The following is a 26,799-nucleotide window of genomic DNA, read 5'->3' on the forward strand; positions in this document are numbered from 1 at the left end:
TTTTTTTAAAAAGGCATCAGAGATTATCCTAGAAATTACAGGCTGGTAAATCTGACTTCAGTACCAGGCAAACTGGTTGAAACCACAGTAAAGAAAAGAATTATCAGACACATAAATGAACAATGTTTGTTGGGCAAGAGTAAACGCAGCTGTTGTAACGGGAAATCATGCCTCATCAGTCTACTAGAATACTTTGGAGGTCAAACATGTGGACAAAAGTGATCCAGTGGATACAGCATACTTGTACTTTCAGAAAGCCTTTGACAAGTTCTCTCATCAAAGGCTCTTACACAAAGTAAGCAGTTATGGGATAAGAAGGAAGGTCCTCTCATGGATCAGTAAGTCGTTACAAGGCAGGAAACAAAGGGTAGGAATAAATGGAGAATAAGGTAACAAGGAGGTAAAAAGCAATGTCCCCCACTGAACTGTACTAGGACCAGTGTTGTCCAACATATTCATAAATGATCTGGAAAAAGGGATAAACAGTGAAGCAGAAAAGTTTGCAGATAATACAAAACTACTCAAGATAGTTAAGTCCAAAGCAGACTGCAAAGCGTTACAAAGGGATCTCACAAAACTAGGTGACTGGGCAACAAAATGGCAGATGAAATTTAATGTTCATAATTGCAAAGTAGTGCACATCGGAAAACATAATCCCAACCATACATATAAAATGATGGGATCTAAATTAGCTGTTAACCACTCAAGAAAAATATCTTGGTGTCGTTGTGGATAGTTCTCTGAAAACAACTCAATGTGCCATGGCAGTCAAAAAAGCGAACAGAATGTTATGACCCATTAGGAAAATGATAGATGATAAAACAGAAAATAGCACAGTGCCACTATATAAATATGATACGCCCATGCCTTGAATATTGATTGCAGTTCTAGTCACCACATCTCCAAAAAGATACATTAGAAATGGAAAAGGTACCGAGAAGGGCAACAAAAATGATTAAGCATATAGAACAGTTTTCATATGAGGAGAGATTAAAAAGACTAACTATTCAGCCTGGAAAAGAGGCAACTAAGAAGGGAGATAATAGAGGTCTATAAAAATCATGAATGGTGTGAAGAAAGTAAGTGTTATTTACCCCTTCACATAACACAAGAACTAGGGGTCACCCAATGAAATTAAATAGGCAGCAGGTTTAAAACAAACAAAAGGAAGTACTTTTTCATATAACAGACATTTAACAAGTTCCAGAGAATGTTGTGAAGGTCAAACATATAACTGAATTCAAGAAAGAATTAGATAAGCTCCTGGAAGACAGGTCCATCAATGGCTATTAGCCAAGATGGTCATGGATGCAACCCCAAGCTCTGGGTGTCCCTAAGCCTCTGATTACCAGAAGCTGGGACCAGGAGTGGTGGAAGCACTGTAAAGTGGGGAGGGGCACAGGCATCTGAACTGTTGCCCCACCCCTCTGTACCACCCCACAAGGTCCCACCCTTGCATTGCCCATTCCCCAAAGACTCTGCCTCCACGCCACCTCTTCCTTCAAGGTCCTACCCCTGCATTGCTTCTTCCCCCTCAAACCCCACCCCTCACTTGCTCCTCTCCACCCTCTCCTCCATTTTTATGGCCAATAAAAAGTGTGGGGAGGTCATGGCCCCTTGGCCCCGTTCTGGCACCCCTGGCTGGGACTGGATGACGGGGGATGAATCACTTGATGATTACCTGTTCTGTTCATCCCCTCTGAAGCACCTGTCATTGGCCACTGTCAGAAGACAGGATCCTGGGCTAGATCGACCTTGGTCTGACCCAGCATGGCTGTTTTTATGTATGAAACTTCTAAATGCACCACTTTATGGTGGATGTAGTACTCTTGCAACAGATGGTATTTAAAACTCTCTGGGAGATCTGCCAAAAGCAGCATCCAGTCTTGAACTTCTTTGGATTTCAAGGGGTGGGTGGGAAGACTCAGCTTTAAACCTGGCCATCTGGATTTGGGTCTAAGTTGAATCCAAGAAGAAGGAGCTTAATTTTCCAGTTCAGTTTCAGATACAGTTGAAATGTTACAAGATGACAAGATTTTGCCTCCTTCCATTAATCTTGCAACAAAGCCTAACTCCTGTATTCACAAGATCACAACATTACAGAGCCACAACCACCTACTACTGCATCATGCTGCCCCCATGGACATGTGGAACTCCATAAGGACACTTCATTCTCCCCTTCACCACTGCTGCCTCTAAGCCTGCAGAGGCAAATGTTTGAAAAACACTGACACCTTGGTGGGAATTCCGAGAACAGCAAGCAAAAATGATAAAAGGGCTGGATCACAAATATTTCACTGGGCTCAATAACCCCAAAGGTCATAGAAGGTGAAGTGGAGAATACAACCAGCTATCAAGGTCTGAAACCCCAGATGGGAGTTTGCAGCTCCCTGTGATCCAAGCGTCCTAAACTTTGGCAAAGTCTGGTTTCAGATCAAGATTCAGAACACATACATGTGCATGGGGGGTTGGGTTTGGATTCTAGAAGATACATGAAATTATCTGGCTCTGAGGTTTTGGTTGGGACCCCATCTCTAAATCTGAAGACTGTTCCAAGGGGATTAAGCAGAAGTGATGGGAAGAAGTTAGGAAAGGGAGCATCTAAACTGAATATCAGGGGGAAACTCCTGCTTGGGAGGTTTTTTAGGTTGTGCCAGTGTCTTATGGGATGTGTACAAACACTCAGCACCAGAGTGGACTCTGGGATGCAGGGTGGGGAGGAAGAACGAATGTGCCTGTATCTAGATGGCTCAACAGATTTTGCCATCTCAAACTTCTATGATCCAGTAAATTTAAGGTGACTTCACAAATCCTGATAATCGCAAGGGACAGACAGAGAAGATGTGCTATGATAGCCTCAGATTGGCACAGTCAGCCATACAGACAAGTGTCTGGCCAATACATCCTCTTGCCCTCTGGCGAGCTGGATTTGAAACCCACGAGCCCCACCTGTATGCACAAGAGAGAAGGGATGTCTTCGCCAACACAGATGACCCTGGATGACCTCTGGCTGCCATCTCTCCAGGAATCAATAGGCTTTCTCACCACCATACCCATGAGATGGAGGAAATCAGCTCTCTTTAATAACTGACTGTTTAGAGATGGCTTGTTACACCTGGCCAGAGCTCTCAGAGCACAGTCATTCTCCCAAGAGACTCAGGACCCCAAAAGTCAGAGTGTTTCACTGTCCTTCCATCCAGGGAACATGGCCTGCTCAGTTCCAGAACTTGAGAACAGAGTTATGTTTCAGATCTTTTCCCTTATGCACTCCAGTCTCCTCTCTGCTGTAGCTTTCTTTGCACCAGCGCCAACAGTTGGAATTGGCAGCTGCTCACCTTCCAGCAGCAGATCCTCCAATTATGCTGGCTCATTGGTAAAACCTTCTCACCTTCCCAGGCCAAGAAAGGACCCCATGGCATACTGAACGTGTCAGCCAGGATGCACAGGACTGGTTATTAGCTGTTAGATTCAGTAGCATTGGAACACCTTCCAACAAACAACAAGAGCCAGAAGCCACTGTGCAAGAGCCCAACATGCAGATCCCGTCCTTGGAAGCTGCCTCGCCCACAAGTGAAATGCCCCATCTCCTTTAGCCCAATCTCCCCATGTTCCCTCAGTCAGAGGTGAAGTGCCCCCTGCCTCCTCTGCTCTCACTCATCTGGGACTAAGGGAAGGGAAGAGATTCCTAAATATAGTAGTTCACTGCCCCCTTCCCCCCATTCTAGGAGGCCTCGGACACATCCTGAAAGCCAAGTATTCCAGTCCCAGGGGGTTCTTCAGGTATGTTAGCAACAAGACGGTGGTCAAGGAAAGTGTGGGCCCATTACTGAATGAGGGAGGCAACCTAGTGACAGAAGATATGGAAAAAGCTAATGTACTCAATGCTTTTTTTGCATCTATCTTCACAAACAAGGTCAGCTCCCAGACTACTGCACTGGACATTGGGAGGAGGTGACCAGCCCTCTGTGGAAGAAGAAGTGGTTCAGGACTATCTAGAAAAGCTGGATGAGCACAAGTCCATGGGGCCGGATGCGCTGCACCCAAGGGTGCTAAAAGAGTTGGTAGATATGATTGCAGAACCATTGTCCATTATCTTTGAAAACTCATGGCGATCGGGGGAGGTCCCGGATGACTGGAAAAAGTAGTGCCCATCTTTAAAAAAGGGAAGGAGGAGGATCCGGGGAACTATAGGCCAGTCAGCCTCACCTCAGTCCCTGGAAAAATCATGAAGCAGGTTCTCAAGGAATCAATTCTGAAACACTTAGAGGAGAGAAAAGTGATCAGGAACAGTCAGCATGGATTCACCAAGGGCTAGTCATGCCTGACTAACCTAATTGCCTTCTATGAGGAGATAACTGGGTCTGCGGATGAGGGGAAAGCAGTGGATGTGTTATTTCTTGACTTAAGCAAAGCTTTTGATACGGTCTCCCACAGTATTCTTGCCAGCAAGTATGGTCTGGATGAATGGACTATAAGGTGGCTAGAAAGCTGGCTAGATCGTTGGGCTCAATGGGTAGCGATCAATGGCTCCAAGTCTAGTTGGCAGCCAGTTTCAAGCAGAGTGCCCCAAAGGTCAGTCCTGGGGCTGGTTTTGTTCAATATCTTCATTAATGATCTGGAGGATGGCATGGACTGCACTCTTAGCAAGTTTGCAGATGACTCTAGACTGGGAGGAGTGGTAGATATGCTGGAGGGTAGGGACCTAGACAAATTAGAGGATTGGGCCAAAAGAAATCTGATGATGTTCAACAAAGACAAGTGCAGAGTCCTGCACTTAGGACAGAAGAATCCCATGCACTGCTACAGACTAGGGACTGAATGGCTAGGCAGCAGTTCTGCAGAAAAGGACCTAGGAGTTACAGTGGACGAGAAGCTGGATATGAGTCGACAGTTTCCCCTTGTTGCCAAGAAGGCTAACGGTATTTTGGGCTGTGTAAGTAGGGACACTGACAGCAGATCGAGGGACATGATCATTCCCCTCTATTCGCTTTGAGCCAGGAGTTGAACTAGATGACCTCCTGAGGTCCCTTCCAACCCTGACATTTTATGACATTGGCGAGGCCTCATCTGGAGTACTCTGTCCAGTTTTGGACCCCACACTACAAGGATGTGGAAAAACTGGAAAGAGTCCAGCAGAGGGCAACAAAAATTATTAGGAGGATGGAGCACATGACTTATGAGGAGAGGCTGAGGGAACTGGGATTGTTTAGTCTGCAGAAAAGAAGAATGTGGGTGGGAATATTTGATAGCTGCTTTGAACTACCTGAAAGGGGGTTCCAAAGAGGATGAATCTAGACTGTTCTCAGTGGTACCAGATGACGGAACAAGGAGTAATGGTCTCAAGTTGCAGTGGGGAAGGTTTAGGTTGGATATTAGGAAAAACTTTTTCACTAGGAGGGTAGTGAAGCACTGGAATGGGTTATCAAGGCAAGTGGTGGAATCTCCTTCCTTAGAGGTTTTTAAGGCCAGGCTTGACAAAGCGCTGGCTGGAATGATTTAGTTGGGGATTGGTCCTGCTTTGAGCAGAGGGCTGGACTACATGACCTCCTGATGTGTCCCTTCCAAACATGATATTCTAGGATTCTGTGTTGGGCCATGTGCAGTTATGCCAGACCACTGCTATGGCCTGCTGTTGGGAAGGAAGAACTCATCTTGGCAACTCTTTCTGACAGTAGCTGGCAGAACAGCTAGCCAATAAGCATAAGAGTGGCCTCACACCAGTAACTGACTGGAGCACTAGCTCCTCTCAGCCTCCCTTCACCCCTGCTCACGAGTCAGCCAGCCCTAAAGGCCATGACACACCAGGCCACAAGGCTGCTTTGCAGCTGTGCATAGTGCTATGAGCAACGAGGCCCAGGGGCGGGAGTCTGTAATGACAAGCACAGCCTGCCAGCAAGCAGCATGCGTGCACCGGACACCATCACCCAGCCCTGAACGCTGCACAGCAGACCTTCATCCCCAGCTCTGCTTTCACAGAAAGGGAGAGAAGCTTCAGCATGGGCAGCGCAGCAAGCCACTGCAAGGAGGTGGAGACTCTCTTCCTTGCCCCCCGTTGTGGCCAGTCCAAGAGCTGCAGAAGGGCTCGGAGGCAGGTAGAGAGAGCGCTCTCTCCTCCATCGAGTAAGTCAAGCTGCGAACAGTGTGATGCTGTATGCAGCACGTAGGCATCTGGAGATTGCAGATAAGAGCGGAGCACTTTGTGATAAGGTTCCTTTTAGAGGCGCCATCTCCTGTGGGGCTCTGCAGCATGCTCTGCTGCCAGGCAGGAGGAGAGGACAAAGGCCCAAGAGGAACACGCTCCAGCCAGGCTCCAGCCTCCAGTCTCCACATTCCTAGCACTTCTAGGGAGCAAAGGTGGAAGGCTGCTGGCATCTCCCTCTCCCTAGCATGGATGGTGTTCCTACTTACTGAACAGCTGTGGGAATGATCATGGAGGGGGCCAGGAGAGGGGGAATTATCCAGCTCCCCCAAAGCCCGCCACTGTGCTCACAAGGAGCGTTATGGGAGGCTGGCAAAGCAGAAGTGCTGCAGCCTGCCCTGCAATCTGCACATGTCTGCAGCTCTCTGGATCAGGAGGACTTGTCATCCTTTGGTTTGGGGATGATTTTTCCATGGTGGCAAAATGGGCTTCCTCTCCTAGAGCACTTCCTGAAACTCTATTTCCAGCAGGACCAATACACCCCTCACACTGTGCCTAGACAGGCTGAGGCACAGGCAGGAAACAACAGGAGATTCCCCCAAATGAGCAACAGAAGTCACCATGAGGGGAGGGATAGCTCAGTGGTTTGAGCCTTGGCCTGCTAAACCCAGGGTTGTGAATTCAATCCTTGAGGGGGCCATTTAGGGATCTGGGGCAAAAATCTGTCTGGGGACAGGGACTGGTCCTGCTTTGAGCTGGGGGTTGGACTAGATGACCTCCTGAGGTCCCTTCCAACCCTGATATTCTATGATTCATATCTGGAAGAAAGATGGCACAGCACTCAATGGGAGGTTGTGCGAGAGCTTCCCAGGGTAAGTGGGGGATGTCCCAATGTAGGGATGTCCCACCCATATAAAACTCATCTGAAAACAGCACAGAAATACAGTGCAGGGAATGATCCTGTACTAGGAGGCTCTACCTGAAGCACTAGGCCGCTCTAATTTCTGTGGCTCCTGGTCTACAGGAGACTGTTACATTCCCTTTTCTTCTTTGGTCCAGCCTTCCACATAGCTCTAATTTTCCCTTTGCACTCCAGAATTGGAAGTTCTGTCTGGTGTATCCTGGACATGGGATTGAGACTCATCTGCCAGAGCTGGAGGGCTGAAATGGAAGAAAAAGTCTCAAGCAATCAGTCCAGGCACATGCCCTGACAATTTCCTTCAGACATTGGCATTCATTCCTATACGTCCCCCTCTGCACTGAGCTAGTCACTGACTGCAGGAAGGTCAGCTCAGGCAGCCATCTCACAAAGGGGTTTATACGTCCTGGCAGGGATGTGGTAGAGCCAAGATATTTCATAGAGTACGTGTTCGCTGTGCAGGGGGAGGAGCCATGAGCTGCTCTATCTTGCCATGTGAGACAAGGCCAACAAACCCTTCCAGGGAGAGGAGAGACCACCAGGGAAGACATAATACTCTCTAACCATACATTGCTGCACTCCTTCTACCTGGCCCATCCTTTTCTCATCAGCTACACACAAGCAGTCACCTCACTTGTCAACCCAGGGCATGGGGTGGCCACAGAGGACCCCAGTCATAGTGGGAACAACCTGGCTGGTGGCCCAACCCAGGCCCCTGTAGTGTTTCTGCCAGAAGCAATGAGTCAGAAGAAGAAGAATCCTTTGTGCATCTCCAGCTAGGACTCAGGGTGCAGGAGACAAGGGATGACAGGGCAAACACATGGAGCCAAACACATCTGTGTGCTGGGTCCCTAAACAGGCGACAGAGCTATTATTATAGCCCCCTGGGAGATTGCCCAGAAAAGGGGAGTCCCTGACAGTGTACAGTCAGCTTAACTACTGCTACAGCATCCTCTGCAGGAGTCCCCTTGGCATAGCTGGCTGAGCAGGAAGCATGGCTGATGAGTCAGGGCACAAGTCAGGGTAGCCATTGGGTTGCTCTAATCTCCATCATGGGACAAATGAGCCCCAGCATCAGAGAGGCACAAACTCACCTATCTTTACTTCAATCCCTGTGCCAAGCTTAGCCATAAGGATGAACTGGCCCTGCCATAACTAACTAGAGCTGGGCACAGGAGACAGTCTCCTTGTGCAAATCCCAGCCTGGGATGGTTGGGGTCAGAGGCGCCAAGATCTAGGACTTGGCCTCTGGCCCAGCTCTGGGGAACACTGGCTGGGCCCGCTGATGCCCTAGAGACCTCTCTAGTGGTAAGTTTATCTAATTAACTGTTGACAGTTGCAGCATTACTTCTTATAGCCCAATAAAAGCCTGGCACCTTGTTAGTATAAAAAGGAATTAGCTGATGTTTGGGCAAAACAGACAGGAGAGGCGTCTAATCAACCCTATTCAGGGGACAGCAACTCCAGACTGTGCTGTGCTGAGACAAAGCAAATCAAGGGGAATTAATACTTGGCAGTTTGCTGTGCAAAGCCAAAAAAACAAACACAGCTGCTGCATCTTAAATGCTCTCTACCCCTCCGGGACCCTGGGAGGAACAGGCCTATCAGCTGCTTTATGAGCTATTATCCTCACTGTTTCCTCACAATGTTTACAAGGAGACACCCTTGCTGCTTGTTTGATTGCTTGTCACCACCAATGCTGAGAGAGGTTCTCTCTGAGCCACCTGCTGTAGGATTCCCTGCCTCTCCACCACGGGGACGGAGATGAGTCTACCAGACCCTGAGCCAGGGAAGGCTCCCGACCTCTCCCTGACAGAGACTGAGCAGGACCCTGATCCATGCTCATGGAGAAAAGTCTCCTGGCCTCTCCCTGCTGGGGATGGAGAAGACTCTGGCTTATTGCCTCAGCGTTGGGCAGAGTTCAGAAGAGGAGGGTTTCTCACCCCCACACCCAAACTCAGTGTCAGCACTGGCTCCTCCCCCACCTTCAGGCTCTTTCCATGTTAGCTGTTCTCCAACAGCTCTAAAACCTGCCCTTCCTTCTCCATCCCCTGCCTCATGCCCTGGTCCTCACTCACCTTGAGAGCTGCCATCTCTGCCTCCCTGCATCCTAGCCCTGCTCTCATCAGCTACTAGGATGACTTCCACTCCTGCCCCTCCAACTGGGCCTGCCCCTTTGTTAGGAATCCTTTGCTGGCTTCCTCTGTCTCTGAACTCCTGGGACCCAGTTCATCACTGGTGGCAAACCTGGGATTCCAGCAGAGCCACCAGAGGAGTGAATCTAGCTTCTCAGCCTCCCTTCGATGGCTCTGTGCAAACCCCCATTACCTATCCCTTCTGCCACTGTTTCATCCTTCACTCCCTGTGCACCTCCACAGCCTCTCTCCCAACCGATCCCTTTATTGCCTGCCCCATTGCTTCTTCACGCCTTCTCTCATGATGCCCTACTGCTCAGAACAACCTCCCACTCCCCTCTCTCACACCAATCCCTCTGCTTTCACAACATAGCTGTCCTGGTTATGCCTATCTGTAAAGCGTAGACACTCTGGGGTAGGGGAATGACACAGGCAGCTCATCACACTGAACACATCCAGCAAGAGCATGGTCTTCACAGTGAAGGTAACTATCCATTGGAACAACTGACCAAAGATCAGGGTGGATTCTCCATCACTAGCACTATTTAAATCCAGATAGGATGTTTTTCTAAACAGTCAGCTCTGGTTCCAATGGGGATTGTTTAGGGGCAGGTCTCTGGTCTGTGCTGTACAGAAAGTCAGACTAGATCAGGGGTTCCCAAACTTGGTTTGCGGCTTGTTCAGGGTAAGCCCCTGGTGGGACGTGAGATGCTTTGCTTACCTGAGCATCCATAGGTACAGCCGCTCGCAGCTCCTAGTGGCTGGGAATGGCAAACCGCAGCCACTGGGAGCTGCGAGCAGCCGTACCTGCAGACACTTAGGCAAACAAAGTGTCTTGCGGCCCGCCAGAGGCTTACCCTGAACAAGTCACAAACCAAGTTTGGGAACCCCTGGACAAGATGATCACAGTGGACCCTTCTAGCCCTGGAATTGTTGACTATCATTGTTACCAGCCCATCACTCCTTTCCAAAACCACTCTGCCTATCTCCTTGCTGTGTCATTGTCACTGTTGTAATTACTGCCCCTTAGGGGACAGTGGCCATGAAGTTTTGTGACATAATCATGTTCCAGGATCTTGAGCTAATGAGTCTCTCCGTGGTCAGCAAAGTAAATAAATCAAGGAAGAGGAGGTAAAAGACCCCACTGGATGGTGCTTCTGCAGGTTTGCAATACAGTGTGGGGCCACAGGAGACAATAAGTGTGGAACAGAGGGATATATAGGCCTTAGCTTAGTCTAGGACTGTCTTTCTAGAGTGGGGAGATAAGAGGTGCACGGCTGGCCAAAGAGAGACACAGGGATAATTGTATTTTGAAACAGTATCTGAGCTGAATTGCTCAGAATGCAGATCAGGACAGATTCTGGTCCTCTAGCTCCAAGATGCTTTGCAAACATTAGTTATCTTAAACCTCTCGAGTCCCACGTGATGTAGTTCAGTTATTGTTAACTCTGTTCTACTGATAGGGAAACTGAGGCCTTGACATTCATGGACTGATGGAAGAACTCAGTTCCTGTGTTCAGTCCAGGCTTCCCTCTATTTTCATTCCTTTCACCAACAGGCAGATTTCCTCTGGTCAGTTCTGATTTCTGGCTTTTCCCATAAAACATGGGAGGAGACCTTCCTGGAGAAAATGGTGATGATCCATTTACCTGCACTTCAGCAGGTGGCCATTTGCTATTGTGCTCTGCAGGGTAGATCTTTGCCATTTTCCACTGTCCAAACAAAACATCGTTTTTTCCTTTTAGAAAATGAAGCATTTTGCCCTTGACCAGCCTGACAATTTCATGGAAATCTGCAAGTCACATCAGCTGTGGTGACCAGTAAGGTGAGAGCCAATAGCTCTGAAGAGTGACCCAGCTTGGGATCTGTATTAAGCAGACAACCTGCTGCCATTGTCCATCCTGCAGATGCTGCCAAGCATTCAGCAGCACAAATGCTGAGTCATGTATTGTGACTCTCACTGCCTCAAGAGGAGTTTGGGCTGCCATGCTATCTGGGATTTTTGTGCACTAGCCAGCGATGTGCTGCCAATGCATGAAACCAGGGGCTCCCACAAAACTTTGCCAGGAGTGTGGGATAAACCCTAGGGCACTGCAGTGAGGAGGGACAGAATCTGGGCAACCCAGTCACTTGTTTTTGTATTTAAACAAAAATTGCGCTCTTGGCTGGAAGAGAATCAAAGAAAGAGGTAGGTGAAAGCATGGACCCAACTGGCTCTTTGGAAGGCTTATCCTTTGTTCCCGATAGCGTGCAGAGCATATGAAGAATACAGCCCAGAGTTCAGTATGTGTCACCTGATGAAGAGGCAGATGGGGGTGGGTGGGAGGTAACTTTGGGGTTTCTTCTCCCAGTAAGTGTTTTGAAAATCCCCAACCCTTAGTGCACCCTGATCCATTCCACACACTTCATGGGGATTGCAACAATCGCCAGGAAGAAGCTATCCATGGCAGGGATGGCTTAGCAATATCCAGAGAGGGGATGACTCCTCCAGAGGCAAGGAATTTCCTCAAGCACCCTCTCCAGTTTGGTGGCAGAATTCTATCCCAGGGATCCCGAAGAGCACCCTCCAGCAGCTGCATGCAGTTTGCTTTGGCTGTGTTTCTAACTGAAAGAAGAGGAGGACTGCTAGGATACTAATGGCCCTCTTCGTGGTGGGAGATGCTGCTGTAGTACAGAGAAGGTCCAAGCTTCTGTGTGGAAGCTCTGCTGTTGGAGCTCCAGGTAAGGGAGCCTCCTCGAGGTCTCAGAGTACCCAAAGGGCTGATGATTAACTCCATTAACAACGGAATGGGCCTCTCTCTTGATTAAGTGATGGTGGATTGAAACGAGAAAGGCTTTTGGATTTCTGTTGTAAATGCACTGTCAGCCCTTACCCCCATGCTGGACATTCAAAGCCCCAGTTGCCAAAAGGATCATGGAGAATGGCCCCAGCATGTCCTTCTGCCCTCAGGTTATTCCTTTTTGCTCAGAGCCGGGGGAGTATGCTTGGGCAGACATGGAAGAGGGAGCTCAGAAAATTCATCTTTCTGAGATAAGCAGAAGCAAAATGTCAACTTGCAGCCCGGAAAAAGTTACGCATTGATTTCTACTTTATATAAATGAGGTTAAGTTGAATGCATTAAGCTGGCAAACTGGATAATTGCATGTCCTGAAACTGTCTTCACCACAGCTCTTTCTACAGCTGCACTTAGAAAATAACTTCATTAGTACGGCTTTCACTCATCAACCCTTCACACTACTCCGTGTCACGTCAGATACAAAGCCGGCACCCCTGGGGTGATTTTCCCCCTTTAACTAATGGAAAGGGGCCATTTGGCTTTCCCTGTCACGTCTGCATATTGGTGCTGAGAAAGAAGTGGTTAAAAAATAAATGTGCTCAGGGCTGGAGCTTTCTATCCTCTTCCCCCCCACCCCCCACAGGGTGTGCTGTGGAGACAGCACCCCACCATGGCTGTTCAGAACTTCCAGGAGTGATGTGGGAATTGCTCTGGGCAAAAGATGGCTTGGAAGCACTCTGGAGGACGAGCACCCACCAAGTTTCTTCATCTTTTAAGCCATCTGCACAAGGTCAAGAGAGGAGGGGCAGCTGGTGCTTTCCTGAGTGGGGAACCCAACTAATGTACCCAGCAGTGCTCCACAGCCCCATGGGGGACTGAACAGGCCTCAGCCCTTATGTGTGCAGAGAAATGGTTAGCAATGCTGCTGGGCATGCTACCCAACCAATTGCCCTCTGAGCCATCCCTGCAGGTAGGAGGATTCCTGGTCCCTCAGCTCAACTGACACCCCCCGCCCCCTCCCTCTCATTGCATCTCATACTTGAAAAGGCAGCTCTTGCCCTTAAGGGAGCTCCCTTGCATGACAGTACCCACAGTGCCCTTCCAGCTCACAACTACTCCATGGCCATGCTAGTATCTCAGGTCTGGGGACAAGCAAAAAATGTCAGCAAGGCCTGGGTGTACTCAGCCTTCTTCACTACAGTGGGCGCGAACTGCAAGAGGTAGGCACCTGTTGTCTAGGTCTAGAGCCCCTGCAGTGATTCAGTGCATTCCATGGGCTACATTACACTCCTTCATACCAGAAGACCTGGGGTTTTGTTCATTAACCCACTGCCCAACCCATCCTCTGTACTGGACTCCATGAAGGGGCCATACATATGTGCATTACTGTGGAATCAATTTGGACAACAGCCAGTGGTGGCTTGTACACTGAAGGGTCCACCTGATCTAGTGCCTAGGCAGAACAAGGTTGAAACACAGCATGCATAGCCACACGGTTCGAGGGCAGATGCCCCTTTGCTGAACATATGGCCTAAACCATCGCAGTAGGTCATTTTTATTTTTCCTGTCCTGTTGAGTGATTCTTCTCTGTCCTGTTCCCATTCATTTCTCAGTGTCCTGTCGGCGGAAAGTAGGTACCCAGTTTTATATACTCTCTTAACCAATGTGGTTCCCTGCTGCTACACCCTACTATTACAGCCCCAAACCCTCTAGGCTTACACCTGCAACCAGCTGTGGGTGAGGTTCAATTTCAGACACAGCTCCTTTCCTGGGGTTGCTTTTTAACCATTTGGCCCTGTGAAATTGTCAGGCAGGTTTCTTGCCTCACTTGTGGGTCCAACGTCCATCTCTTCCACCTGTCTCATTTGATAATAAAGCAGCAGAGAGAAAACTCTTCTCTCGCATGCTGTCTCGTCACGTTCTTTACCTGACATGACTACAATCCAGAGAGCCTTCTTGGAAGTGGGTTCACTGTCATTTTCTGAGGACAGCAATTACACTGCTGCCCTTTGCTAAGGCTAAGGCAAAATGGATTTCTCTGCTACGTAGTGCCAGGCACATCTGGCAGAAACACTTGGCATGTTTGGCTGAGCATGTCTCTCATGCTGCCCAAACACTATACCATGGACTGCAAGCGGAAAGACCAGAGAGGTAGGATCAACATCCCAGTTTCTATTGAAACCCTCAATCAAAAGGATCCCATTGGCAGCTGCTAACATATGTGCTGTACAAATCATTTTAGGCAGCTTAGCCACAGAAGACACAGCCCTGGTTAAGCAGAGGTCTGCACTGATCTTCTTTGGCAGGTTTGCTGTGGCACATGGACTGCTTGAGCTGGTTTGTACCTTATGACAGTTTCCCAATGTCACTGAGAATGGAGACCTTCTCAACTGCCTAGCACAGGCCCACGTAGGTCTGAATCTCAGCTGCTTCCATGTATCTCAGCAGATACCCATGAGGCCTTGACCATCTTGGTCCCCGTGCTCATTGGACTCTCTCCACATTAGTTACAGGGTTACCAGTGGCTCCTCAGCTGCTCATGCTGCTACACATGGGCTTAAATGGAATTCAGAACACAAGAGACAGCATTGGGGTGCTCCAGCAATGCCCCATGTGGCAACATGATGGGTCTCAGTGTGACAAGAGCACCATGGGGCTATATCAGTACAGTAGATTACTGGCCCATTACCAGTGTATGTAGCATCTATGGGAATAGTTTATAGCTAGCTCACCTCGCTCCTCCTTATTTACAGGCCTCTTATGAAACCACCATGGTTGGAATCCGAATCTCCCTGTGCCAGACCCAGGGCCGGCTCCAGGCATCAGCAAAGCAAAGCAGGTGCTTGGGGTGGCCAATGGAAAGGGGTGGCATGTCCGGGTCTTTGGCAGCAATTCGGCGGTGGGTCCCTCACTTCCTCTCGGAGGGAAGGACCTGCCGCCGAAGAATGAAGCGGCGCAGTAGAGCCGCCGCCAAAGTGCCGCCAATCACAGCTTTTTCTGCTTCGCCACTTGGGGCTGCAAAAAAGCAGGAGTCAGCCTTGGCCGGACTCCAGCACTCCTTCACCTGAGACACTGTGTTACCATGACACGGCAGCCTGGGGCTAGAATATAACCTAGCAGAAAACTCTACGCAAAAATAACTGTCTGGAAAAAATGGCTATGACTGGGGAGGCATGGACTTTGAATAAGGAGCTGCTGCTGCTGGCTGGGAAATAGATCCGAGCTCTCCAAGAGGAGAGCAGCCTTATCACAGTGCCTAGAATGCACTGGGAAAGGAACGTCAGTCATATGGAGTAGTCTAGAAGAGAAACCTACGGACGGCAAAGTGACACGCTACAGCAGCCTCTAGATAGCACACGGACCTGATTCTAGATAGATTTGATCATCCTGTCCTTAAATCACAGTTTGTTTGGTGCCGGTGAAAGGTGCCAGTGTGATAGCCCTGATGACTTGCAGGCCAGGCAGAGGCAGGACAAACTTCCTGTACTCTCTTACCGACATGCTTTCACCCTGCTCTAGAGAGACCACCCTCCAGAACTGAGAGGCTGCCTCTGAATGGGACCTGGGGACCAACGGGGCCAGCTGTGGCGATAACTTTGTAACAGACACGTGCCTGCCGAAAATTGATCAGAGATAAATAGTCGAACAGCCACAAGATGGCATATAATGTTCATTTACTACCAAGCTGGATCTGAACCAGTGACCTAGAGACAAAGGGCTCTGCAGCCCCTGGAGCCATCCATTCTCTTTATCATCCCATCTCATTGATAACAGAAACATTAAATATCGCCAGAAAGCAAATGTAAAACTGCTTTTCTCTTCTCTATCCCAACCTCCTCAACCTTTGCAGCTGCGCAGCTATTCAAATATTTGCCTTGCTCTTTATAATTCATTACAACCCTTTTTTTTATGATATTCACTTTGAAATTGTGTATTTTCATTGCCCAGGTGGAAAGCTTTATTTGCACTACAGCTACATAACTTCCTGCTGAGGGCAACATCCAAGACCAGACCTCGTTAGCTTTATTCCTCTAACAAGGACTCTGCTTAGGTACAGATGTCAGTCTCTAGCAGTCACAATGCATTAAGGAAGGTTGTGATGATGTGTAGAAGAAGAGGGGCACCCATTCCCCACAAATGACACTTTGCTCCAAAAGGGGTCAGGTTTACAAGTCTGTAGCAGGGTGGACCCCTGCTCCTGCCCAGAATGGGTTAAAAACAGCCCTGAGAGGGGGCTGTGGCTGGGGAAAGCAGCCTTTAGGCTGCTTTGACTGGGGAAGTGGCTGCAGCAGGGGCCATGCCCCAAATGGAGCAACAGGGCCTTATAGGAGGGCCAGGGAAGCCAGAAGAAAACAGTCTCTCTCTGTCTGAGAGGAAGAAGGGCCTGGCTGCAGGGAGCTAGATAAGGTACCTAGGGTGAAGCAGGGCTGGGGAAGGGCAGAGGATCTGGGGCGCTCCTGTCTGGAAAGCCCCAGGCTGCTGCCCAGCATTAGGCCAAAAGGTACTGGGGGTTGCAAGGTGCAGCCCAGGGGTAGGCAAAGGCAGCAGGTCCAAACCCCTTTGCCTATGATGAGTGGCTGATATTGCAGTCTGCCCCAGGGTGTGGGGGCTAGATGGAGACTGGGCAGTAGCCAATACTGAGGCAAAGTGGGGATAGAGGGTGGGGGTCCCCCGGCGAGGGGAAACCCTCAGAGAAAGGGGTTATTGCCAGGGGGCAGCCCCCAGGTAAAAGGGCACTGGGTCCAGGGAAGGACACATGGCCAGAGGACAGGTGGATCACCGGCCTGCAGACGCTGCTCTGGAGCCAATTCCCCAAAGACACCAGCAGGGGGCGCCACGGGGGTGAGTCTGCTCATTTACAAAGTCAAACAGCAGGTCACCATGTACAGGGGTGAAATACTGCCCCACTGAAATCAGTTGGAGTTGGAATTAGTGGGGCCAGGATTTCCTCCAGAGGTAACACTTGCCAGGGCTCTTGGCCAATCTATGCAGTGGGAATGCAAGTTACTAGGGCTTCAGCAGGAATGCTAGAGGCTGCTCCAGTGGCATTAAACAAAAGCTTGATCGTGCCATTTAAAGAAATGCAGGGGTGTACAATTTGGAAGCCTACTGTCTAGACTCCCCCCAGTGGATTGGCTTTCGTTCAGAGATCTCAGAGAAGGTCCTGGGTCACGCTACAGATTTTCCAGTGGAGGTTTGCCTTGACAGTCAACATTAGAGATTAACAATGCCCTGGAGGTCATTTTCAACACCTAGCAAACTGGGGCCCCCAAACAGTGTTGGACCTTGAGGATCTACTGTAGCACTATAATTTGACCCATCTGCTCCATCCCCAGTGCAGGACTGCACCGTGCACTACATTTTCTAGAGCAGCACTTCTCAGACTATGGGGCAGGCCTCCCATGGGAGGTACCAGAATCATAGAATCATAGAAGATTAGGGTTGGAAGAGACCTCAAGAGTCATCTAGGCCAAAGTTATCTGTATCAAGGGAGGTGCAAGCTGTGTGTTTATTTTTTAAGAGCTCTGGCTGTCAGTCCTGGGTGGCTGGGGCTTGTGCAGAAGGGCCATGCACACCCAGGAGGTGGGGATAAAGGGAACAGCCAGAGCCCTGCCACCCAGGCTCGGGCTCGCCCCCCGACCAAGCTCTCATTGGAGGCAGCCCGAGCTCACGTTCTCCTTTCCACCCCCACCATTCCCACACCAGAAGGCAGCCTGGGCTCGGGCTCTCCTTACTCCCTGCAGTCTCTCACCTGGATGCCGTGGGCCTCTGGCTATCAGCCCAGAGTGGCAGCACCAGTGCAGAAGTAAGGATGGCAATGGGGCACTAATCTGCTGTGAAAAGTGATATTAATGAATATCACTTTTCACATTAATCACGCTTATTTCTGTGCTGCTGCTGGGGCAGCGCTGCCTTCAGAGCTGGGTGCCAAGCCAGCAGCTACTGCTGTCCACTCTTATTCTTTCCTCACAAGCCGATCCCTTCTTTTAAGCATGTTTTTTGGGCTTCTCTGAAGTCCCTCAAATATGCCAATGTCTTTCTGGAACTGAGATACCCATAACATTAAGTTACAGACCCTGAGAACTGTATATTCTCCAGGCTAAACTTACACTCCTTACTAGTACTCAGCAGAGACAGAGGAGAAGATCAGCAACCTGTTTGATAGCATTGGATGGGGAAAGGTTTTCTGTTCCTAGGGAAAATACTTTTTTTAAAAGTTGTCATTTAAATGTTTCTTCAGAAGTTTTCATGTTTTTAATAAAAAAAAATCCAAAAAATCCCAAACCTGAATTTTTTTTCCAGTTTTTGATTTCCAAAAGCAAAAATCATTTTGTTTTTTGATGAAAAAGAGTCCTACAGAAAAATCCATCGTAATCAAAGCACCATTTTTTCTCCAAAAACAAAAAAAAATTAGCCAGAGCTGCTGTTTTGCTGTTTAAAAACAGATTTCTCAAGAAGGAGATTCCACTGTTCTCCAGCTACACATTTAATTTCACCAAGGAAACAATGGCCTCGACCTCAAATGACCAAGAAGTCTACACATGGTACTACATACTAGTACTGAGTGTTAGGGTAGGTTCCACTGGCAAAGCTCAGCAAATTAGATTTATTATTCAGTCAGTTTTGCCTCTTTCTCATTTCAGACTTTGTCTGAGCAAAGATTTTTATTGTATTTAACATTCAAAATCTGAACCACTCTTGCTTGTTTTGATCGGATGCACAGATCAGAGGTTGACCACAATGGTCCTGTCTGGTGGAATCAGAGGCATATGGTCTTGTTTCTGTCCCCCGACTGGAGGAATTTAAGACATGTTTTCTAGGGCAAATACTTGCATTTATGTGGTCAAAATCTGCTTTCCAAGAATATTCTCTCCTAGTTATTTAAAACTGGCTCTTTCCACAGTCATTCCTGCCAGGACACTTGTTTGCAGGAATACTTTTAGAAAGCAAATACAAATGACTATGATTAACTGAATGAATTTACATTTTAGTTCAAGTAAACATTAGCAAAATCTTGGTTGAAGCCTTTGCCCTGCTCTAACCTCACAAGCCCACAGAGGAAGTCGGGGTTGTCTGTTCATCCAGTTCCTGAGCCCATGGCACCTTCTGGCACTGACAGGAATGGATAACTGGCTGGTTGTGTTGCTGCACTGCAGCCTTTGAGAAGGTTCTCCCCCACACTCACTGTGGGGCTGAATTCATGCCGTGCTTGTTCAACTCCAACATGTGAGAGGGGAACAAATGGGGGTGGGAGAGTAGAGTGAACTTGGGAAATGAACATTTTACAAGTTCTACCCCTTTGACTCTGAGAAAAAGCCGGGATAGAAAGCACGCACACATGTCCGTGTGTGTAGGGCCAGTAATTTAGAGCCCCTCTGCATTTAGTGGCAAGAGGAGCTGTGGATGGATGCCTGAACTTCCTACCCTCAGAAGGAACGTAAGTCTCAATATTAGGTGACTATTTTCCACCCTGCAGCAGCAATTTCTCCCTCAGAAGGCAAGTCACAAGGCTCCATGCAGGTGAATCAAACAGCTCCATCACAACACTAGGTTTCCACCCACAGAGTAGGATGCTTCTCCCTCTTCCCCCAGCCAACTAGCCTTATCACACTCATGCTGTCCTCCTAACTAGCCCATGCATACGAACCAACCCTGCCTCCTCCTGACCCCTGCACACTCTGTCTAGCTACTGTTCCCCACCCTCTCCTTAACTACTCTCCACATCCCTGCTCTGTGTGTAGGGGGCTAGCTAGATAGAGAGACAGAATGAGGACAGTGGGGGTGGCCAGTAAACAAGGGAGAGTGACTGCATGTTAGCCTCTCCTCAGCCTGCCCATACATGCAGCCATTTCCCCATATCAGCTAGGCCCCAATCCAGACAGACCCTCACTTCCCTCTCGCCCTCCACATCGTTCTGTCTCTCTCTGGTCAGCCAGCCCTCCACCTCATGCCCTGCCCCCACAGCCAATCCAGTCTCACATGGTTTCCTGCTACAGCTGTACATTTCTGGCCTGTACAGTGAGGAGAGCTGCATGGAATTTGTTGTCTGAGACAGATCAGCTGTAGGCACTTCAGGGTAAGAGATGCAAGAACTGTCTGTGTGATTACAGTGAGCAGAACAGACTAACCTTGCCCAAGGAGGAGAAGTAACGGCCTCCCTAACACCTCACTGCTTTGTAGCATGTGACACCCCAACAAGGAGATCTCTTACCACTCCACCCAAAACCAAGAAACCTTCCTACTGTTGGGTCATCCCTGAGAACCAGCTGTTTCAGCTTAGTCCTGTGCCAAAGACAGGCCTGGGCTTGCACTGCTGGGCTCTGCATTGTAGTCCCCAGTGGCAATACATTGCCATCTGTCCCTCACACTTGCAGTGTAACACCTTGCTGGAGAGCCCAATCTCTAGAGTGTTCCAGAGCATCTGGAGATGTCATGCCAATGGTAGCCACATCTGGCTTAGTGTCGCTGGCAGCAAAGGTGCAATAAACCACATGTTGGTCATGTTATCAGACTCAAATTAGGGGCAGTTGCCCACTGTGAGATGGGAGGGTAGCAGGGGAAGAGTGTGCCTGATTAGCTCTTAATTGCTGATGTTTTAAACAAGTTCAGTACAAGCAGCAGCCAAATTATTTAACTCCTCTTGGACCAGCAGAACCATAATGCAGAAAGGAACAGATTCATGCTCCTTCAACACTACAAAGACTCCTAGGCTAGAGATAGTCAAACTACTCATGTCAAACAAACCCGATAGCTTTCTTTGATAGCTAACAAGCCTTGTGAATAGGGGGAAGCAGTAGACATGGTATATCTTGATGTTAGTAAAGCTTTTTATACCATCTCGCATGACCTTCTCATAAACAAACTAGGGAAATACAATCTAGATGGAGCTACTGTAAGATGGGTGCATAACTAGTTCCCAGAGATTAGTTATCACTGATTCACAGTCATGCTGGAAGGGCATAATGAGTGGGGTCCCACAGGGATCAGTTCTGGGTCCAGTTCTGTTCAATATCTTAATGATTTAGATTATAAGTGTGCTCTCTATGCCATTAAGTGTGTGAATGATACCAAGCTGGGAGGATAGGATCATAATTCAAAATGATCTGGACAAACTGGAGAAATGGTCTGAAGTAAATAGGATGAAATTCAATAAGGACAAATGCAGAGTACTCCATCTAGGAAGGAACAATCAGCTGCACACATACAAAATGGGAAATTACTGCCTAGGAAGGAGTACTACAGAAAGGGATCTGGGGGTCATAGTGGACCACAAGCTAAACAGGAGCGTAACACTGTTTCAAAAAAGGCAAACATCATTCTGGGATGTATTAGCAGAAGTGTTATAAGCAAGACAACGAGAAGTAATTCTTCCACTCTACACTAATTAGGCCTCCACTGGAGTGTTGTGTCCAGTTCTGGGTGCCACATTTCAGGAAAGATGTGGACAAATTGAAGTTCAGTGAAAAGCAACAAAAATGATTAAAGATCTAGAAAACATGACCTATGAGGGAAAACTGAAAAAATTGGGTTTGTTTAGTGTAGAAAAGAAAAGACAGAGGGGACATGAGAACAGTTTTCCAGTACATAAAAGGTTGTTACAAGGAGGAGGGATAATTGTTCTGCTTAATCTCTGAGGATAGGGCAAGAAGTAATGGGCTTAAATTGCAGCAAGGGAGGTTTAGGCTGGACATTATGAAAAACTTCCTGTCAGGGTGGTCAAGCACTGGAATAAACTGCCTAGGGAGGTTGTGAAATCTCTATCATTGGAGATTTTTAAGAACAGGTTAAACAAACACCTGTCAGGGATGGTCTAGATAATATTTAGTCCTGCCATGAGGCAGGGAACTGGACTAGATGACCTCTCAAGGTTCCCTTCCAGTCCTATGATTCAACTCATCGGACATATTTGTGCCTGAATTAATCCCATCCAGAGTCATTTGTGAATGGACTGTGATCCTATCAGACATATTTATTCATCAGTATTAATGAATAGTTTTGGATAGACAATTTTCAGGCTATGGATTCGTTCGCTTCATCTACTCACAGTTCATTATTGTGTGTTTGGTCACCTAATTCACATGGTATTGTTTCTGTTTTCTGATTGGAACTAGGAGGCCTGGATTCTGTTTCCAGCTCTGCTTCTGACCTGCTGTGTGACCTGGGGAAATCCACTCCCCACTAATCCCCCATGCCTCTGCTTCTCTTCCCTACTTTCATCTGTCTTGTCTATTTACAAACTACTTGGGGTGACTGCCCCTCACTGTGTCCCCACACAGTGCCAAGCACAATGGGGCTCTGATCTTGATTGGGGACCTTTGGCACTACTCTAATACAAATTATTATTATTAAGAACACACAGATGAACCCCAGGGATTTCACAGTGACTGAGGACCCTCCCTTCTTAGCCATGCCACTGTGGGGAGCAGAACAGGAAATGGCACAATTGCATAAAAATCGGTGCTCCCAAAACTGGGGAACCCAGGACTAGCTAGGGTACAGAGAAGAGAAAAAATGCATGACACTTAACCAGTCTTTCCTCCACTGCAGATGTGCTCCTGAGACATGGGTATAAATATAGGGAGCTCCTTCCCTGCTCCTGTGGAGGGAGCAGGGAACTGGGAGGTGATCAGTTCTTGGGCCATAGCCAAGACAGGGGGCTCCAATCAAACCAACCTGGGAACCAGAGTATCAACATCCATACATTGGAATTTCCTTGCAGGGCCAGGGAGGTGCTGGGAGCTATCAGGCTGTGCCAGATTGTTAGGTTTCTCCCCATCACCAAGCAGTGCCTGCTTGCCAGCAGATTGTCTGGCTTTTTTTTTCCCCTGAACATGGCGTTTGAGAATTTAGAAAAGCTGGCACGTTATAAATAGATCACCAAGCTGTTTACTCAAGAGATAAGCATGTAATGAATGTCCGTGTCTGTGCAGGCACCTGAAGAGAGGCTGATACTCCAGGTCAGTGTTTCTCAAATGCAGCCACCTGCAGATTTTTTTGAAGCCACGACAGCCTCTAAAGTATGGATGGAAATTGGGGGGCATTATCCCCCCCACCCAAATGTATATGTTTATAGTGGGGGGGGAGACGACAATGTAAAGGTTCCACTGCCTCCTGAACAGCTTGAGTCACAGTCCAACCCTTACCCTCAGTCTCCCCTCCCAGAAAGCAGTGGCCTCTCCCTGCAGCACCCAGCTGTTGCTCCTGAATAGCTGTTACCAAGGGCAGTGAGATGTGCTGCTTTGCTGTTTGTGCTGGTGCCACCAGCAGGTATCGGTGCCCTGCATTCTGGGCAGCGCGTCTGGAGATGCGAGGGACCAGTGTGTGTGGGGACTGCAGCAGTTATCTGTGGAAGCAGCTGCAATATTTGGTTGCTGGGGCACTCCTCTGATCAGCTCCCCCACTCCCGCCCAGCCAGGGCATGGAGAGTCTGAGACTCCGCAGGCAGCTGGTGAGTTCCCAACCCATCTTCCCCAGGGCAGGGTCTCGCTGAAAGGCCACGGGAGATAAGGACAGAGATAGGTCGGAATTTGGATGTGTATCTGTGCATATTTATTTGTTTTTCCTAAAGTTAATTAATATTTTTAGGAAGGATTGTCAGAGCGGCCCCCAGCAAGAGATAGTGGCCACACTCAGAGTTGAGTGTGTTGTGAGAACCCCTGCCCTAGGTTATTTACCCGGTAGTGCTTTCTGGCTCTAAAAGAGCACCAGCAGGCAGACTGGCTATCCATTTCTCCTTGAGATTACTCTACAATCTCATATGAAGTGCAGAGGAATAACCTGAATTTACTCTCCTTTTACACAGTGAAACTTCACCCCACATTATATCACGGCCCTTAAAGAGAGAGTACACTCTAAAGCAAGAGTGCCAAAATTTTGCTAGGTTAAGGGTCCGCTTGGCAACTTGCCAAGAGCCACATCTAGAACCCAAGTCTTCTCCCACTTACAGTGGTGTGAAGTGGGAAGAACTGTGCTCCTGTTGTGAGAGGAAAGGGGCCTCAGGGCCCTAGTGCACATGAAACACAGCCTCTGCTCACCTCCTCCCATTGGTGGATGTAGCGGATGAGCCTTGAGAGCCTCAGCAGGCGCAAGAGGCTGAGGATTTTGGTGAAGCGCACAATGCGCAGAGCCCGGGCAGTCTTGTAAACCTCTGAGTCGATACGGGTCTCCACAATCAGGAAGATGTAGTCCACGGGGATGGAGGAGATAAAATCCACCACAAACCAGCTTTTCAGGTACTTCATCTTAATTCGTTGGGGGTCAAGGATGATCTCGGTGTTATCCTCTACCACAATGCCAGTCCGGAAGTTGAGAACTAGGTCAATGAGGAAAAAGGTGTCTGAGACCACATTGAAAACGATCCACGGGGTGGTGTTCTCATCCTTGAAGAAAGTGATGCCCACAGGGATAATGATCAGGTTTCCCACCATCAGGAGCAGCATGGTCAGATCCCAGTAGAACCTATGCAGTGAGACAGAGACAGGATATCAGCCAAAGGCGGTCCCCCAGGGCAAGAGAGACCAAGTCATGTGCTTTATAAAACTGTACTGTTATTAGATTCCTCACCCCCTGCCCGCCTGTCAGAGGTACGTCTAGGGCACAGCAGTGACCACTGTATTTAGGTACTTAACGTAAAGAGGGATATTAGGTTGCTGGCATGGTGGATCCTGATGGGGGTGTAGGGTACAATGGGGGTGTCCACTCCAAAATCCTGATCAGGGCTTTGGAATAACCCAAAAGACATTTACATGGCTGACAAAAACCACCACCATTCTAATAATAAACAAACACTAAAAGAAAAAAAAAAGCTAATGAAAGGAAGGGGGAGGGATAGCTCAGTGGTTTGAGCATTGGCCTGTTAAACCCAGGGTTGTGAGTTCAATCCTTGAGGGGGCCATATGGGGACCTGGGGTAAAAATCTGGGGATTAGTCCTGCTTTAAGCAGGGGGTTGGACTAAATGACCTCCTGAGGTTCCTTCCAACCCAATATTCTATGATTCTAAACCCTCTCACTGCAGGTGTCAGCTGACCTTTGGGAGTCAGAAGAAACATAGTGCTTCAGGCAGGCTCTCTCAGAACTGCCCACTGTGGGTTTCTTGCACCTGCCCCTGAAGCAGTTGGTGCTGATCACACTCAGAAAGAGGACTCTGCACTAGATGGAGCCTGCTCTGATCCAGTGCAGTATCCCAAGAATTCAGCTTAGATTTCTCACTGCGCTTAGTGTGTGCAGAGACTGGATTTTGGGAGTTTAGATAGCGCTACATGGATGCCCAAGCAGTGCAGAAATGATCAATACAGCTCATAGTCGTGTGCCTGAAGATATGTATTTAATTGTCAAAGTAACCAAGGGAAACATTTCACTGCTGTGCCCTCAAACAAGTCTCTGATACTCTGGTCTTTTCTTTATTGGTCAATCAATATTATCTGAATGGCTCTCAGAACAGCATTCTTTTTATTTTTGGAAAGCACTGTGTGTCTGAGCATAATCCCTGATGTTATAAACCACTCGCTGTTTTTTAACCAGGCATTAGTATAATAGATACGTGATCACATGATGCTGCTGCAGCAGCTAATCCAGAGTAAAACAGACAGAAAACCTCACTAGTCTCAGACTCTGCTGAGGAGTCTCACAAGTAACCGAGTAGCATCACTCCAATCCTCAACAGAGGTGTAACTAGTGGAGACATCGATGGCCTCATTATCATCAAGACTGCATTACTTCTACACAGTATACTACAGGGCATTTACTGCTATATTAAGTAGTATCATAAACAATTAAAATGCGCTTGTCAAAGTAAATGAACCAAGTGCACAGGGCAAACTCATCTAACGGCTTTGTTTGCTTACTCACACAGTCACAAGATACTTTATTTATTATTCTTCATTTCCTGAGCACCCAATATATTCTCTGCCATGTAGAGTACAAAGAGGAAGACAAGGTCACCATCCCAAAAGGTTTACAACAGAAGAGAGAAATTCCACTCCTATTTACACTTAGGAACTCTTAAGTGGAGTTGCTCTGGATTTTCATTGATGTAATCAAGCACAGAATTTGGTCTGTGAAACAGACATAGCACATGTTTCTTGGCAAATTCGCTACACAGCCAAGATGGGTTTGCATCAACCACACCCAACTTTGGGATGCTCAGAATGTAGATCTAGGTAAGAATTTTACTCCTTGAGTCTATATCTTGGACTAGATTCTCAGCTGGTATAAAACAGCGTAGCTCTAGCAAGTTCAATGAAGCTACATCAATTTGTGCAAGCTGGGGATCTGACCCCTCATCTTTATTTTGTTAAATTGTCAACAAACAACAACAAAAGACTTCTTTGTCTAGATCAATGAACACTGCACTCCCCAAACATAAGTGTAAGATATATTTACAGAGAAAGAGACACACAAAGTGGGGATTTTCAGAAGTATTCAGCATTGGCCTAAATCTGGTCCCACTGAAGCCCATGGTAATGGACTTCAGTGGGAGCAAAGTTAGGCCAACAGTGAGCACCTCTGAATATCCCATCAGCTAATTTTATCTCTCTCTTCGATGCATAGGCGTTACCCTGCCAAATACCCAGTGCAACTGCCTACCTAGCATGCAAGCACAGTAGCTGATGTTAGAAACCAAGCAACAAAATGAGTCTACTGTGTGTCTAAGAGCATCATCATGCCATATCGCAATACACGCTAGTACTGAACAAATCTAAGCTGCAAACTTGTTTATTAAGGGCGATATGATGACACAGCTTCCCTATTCAAGTAATTTAGATAATCACACAACAGCATGCAAGTCTTTAAGACATTGGTATATGTGTTCCCAAGAGAAATATCCT

The 26,799-nt window shown here is 48.0% G+C and overlaps 1 protein-coding gene across 1 annotated transcript in view; it reads right to left on the reverse strand.

The window, feature by feature from the left end:
• Positions 1–26,799, reverse strand: part of HCN4 (hyperpolarization activated cyclic nucleotide gated potassium channel 4) — a 179,751-nt gene that overhangs the window by 105,206 nt on the left and 47,746 nt on the right. Inside the window, exon 2 of the mRNA XM_030578700.1 lies at positions 24,006–24,429. Coding sequence (XP_030434560.1) covers positions 24,006–24,429 — 424 coding nt within the window. The remainder of the gene's footprint in view (positions 1–24,005; positions 24,430–26,799) is intronic.

This window comes from Gopherus evgoodei, chromosome 10 (genome assembly GCF_007399415.2).
Source record: "Gopherus evgoodei ecotype Sinaloan lineage chromosome 10, rGopEvg1_v1.p, whole genome shotgun sequence".
In the NCBI taxonomy this organism is placed as follows: Eukaryota; Metazoa; Chordata; order Testudines; family Testudinidae; genus Gopherus; species Gopherus evgoodei.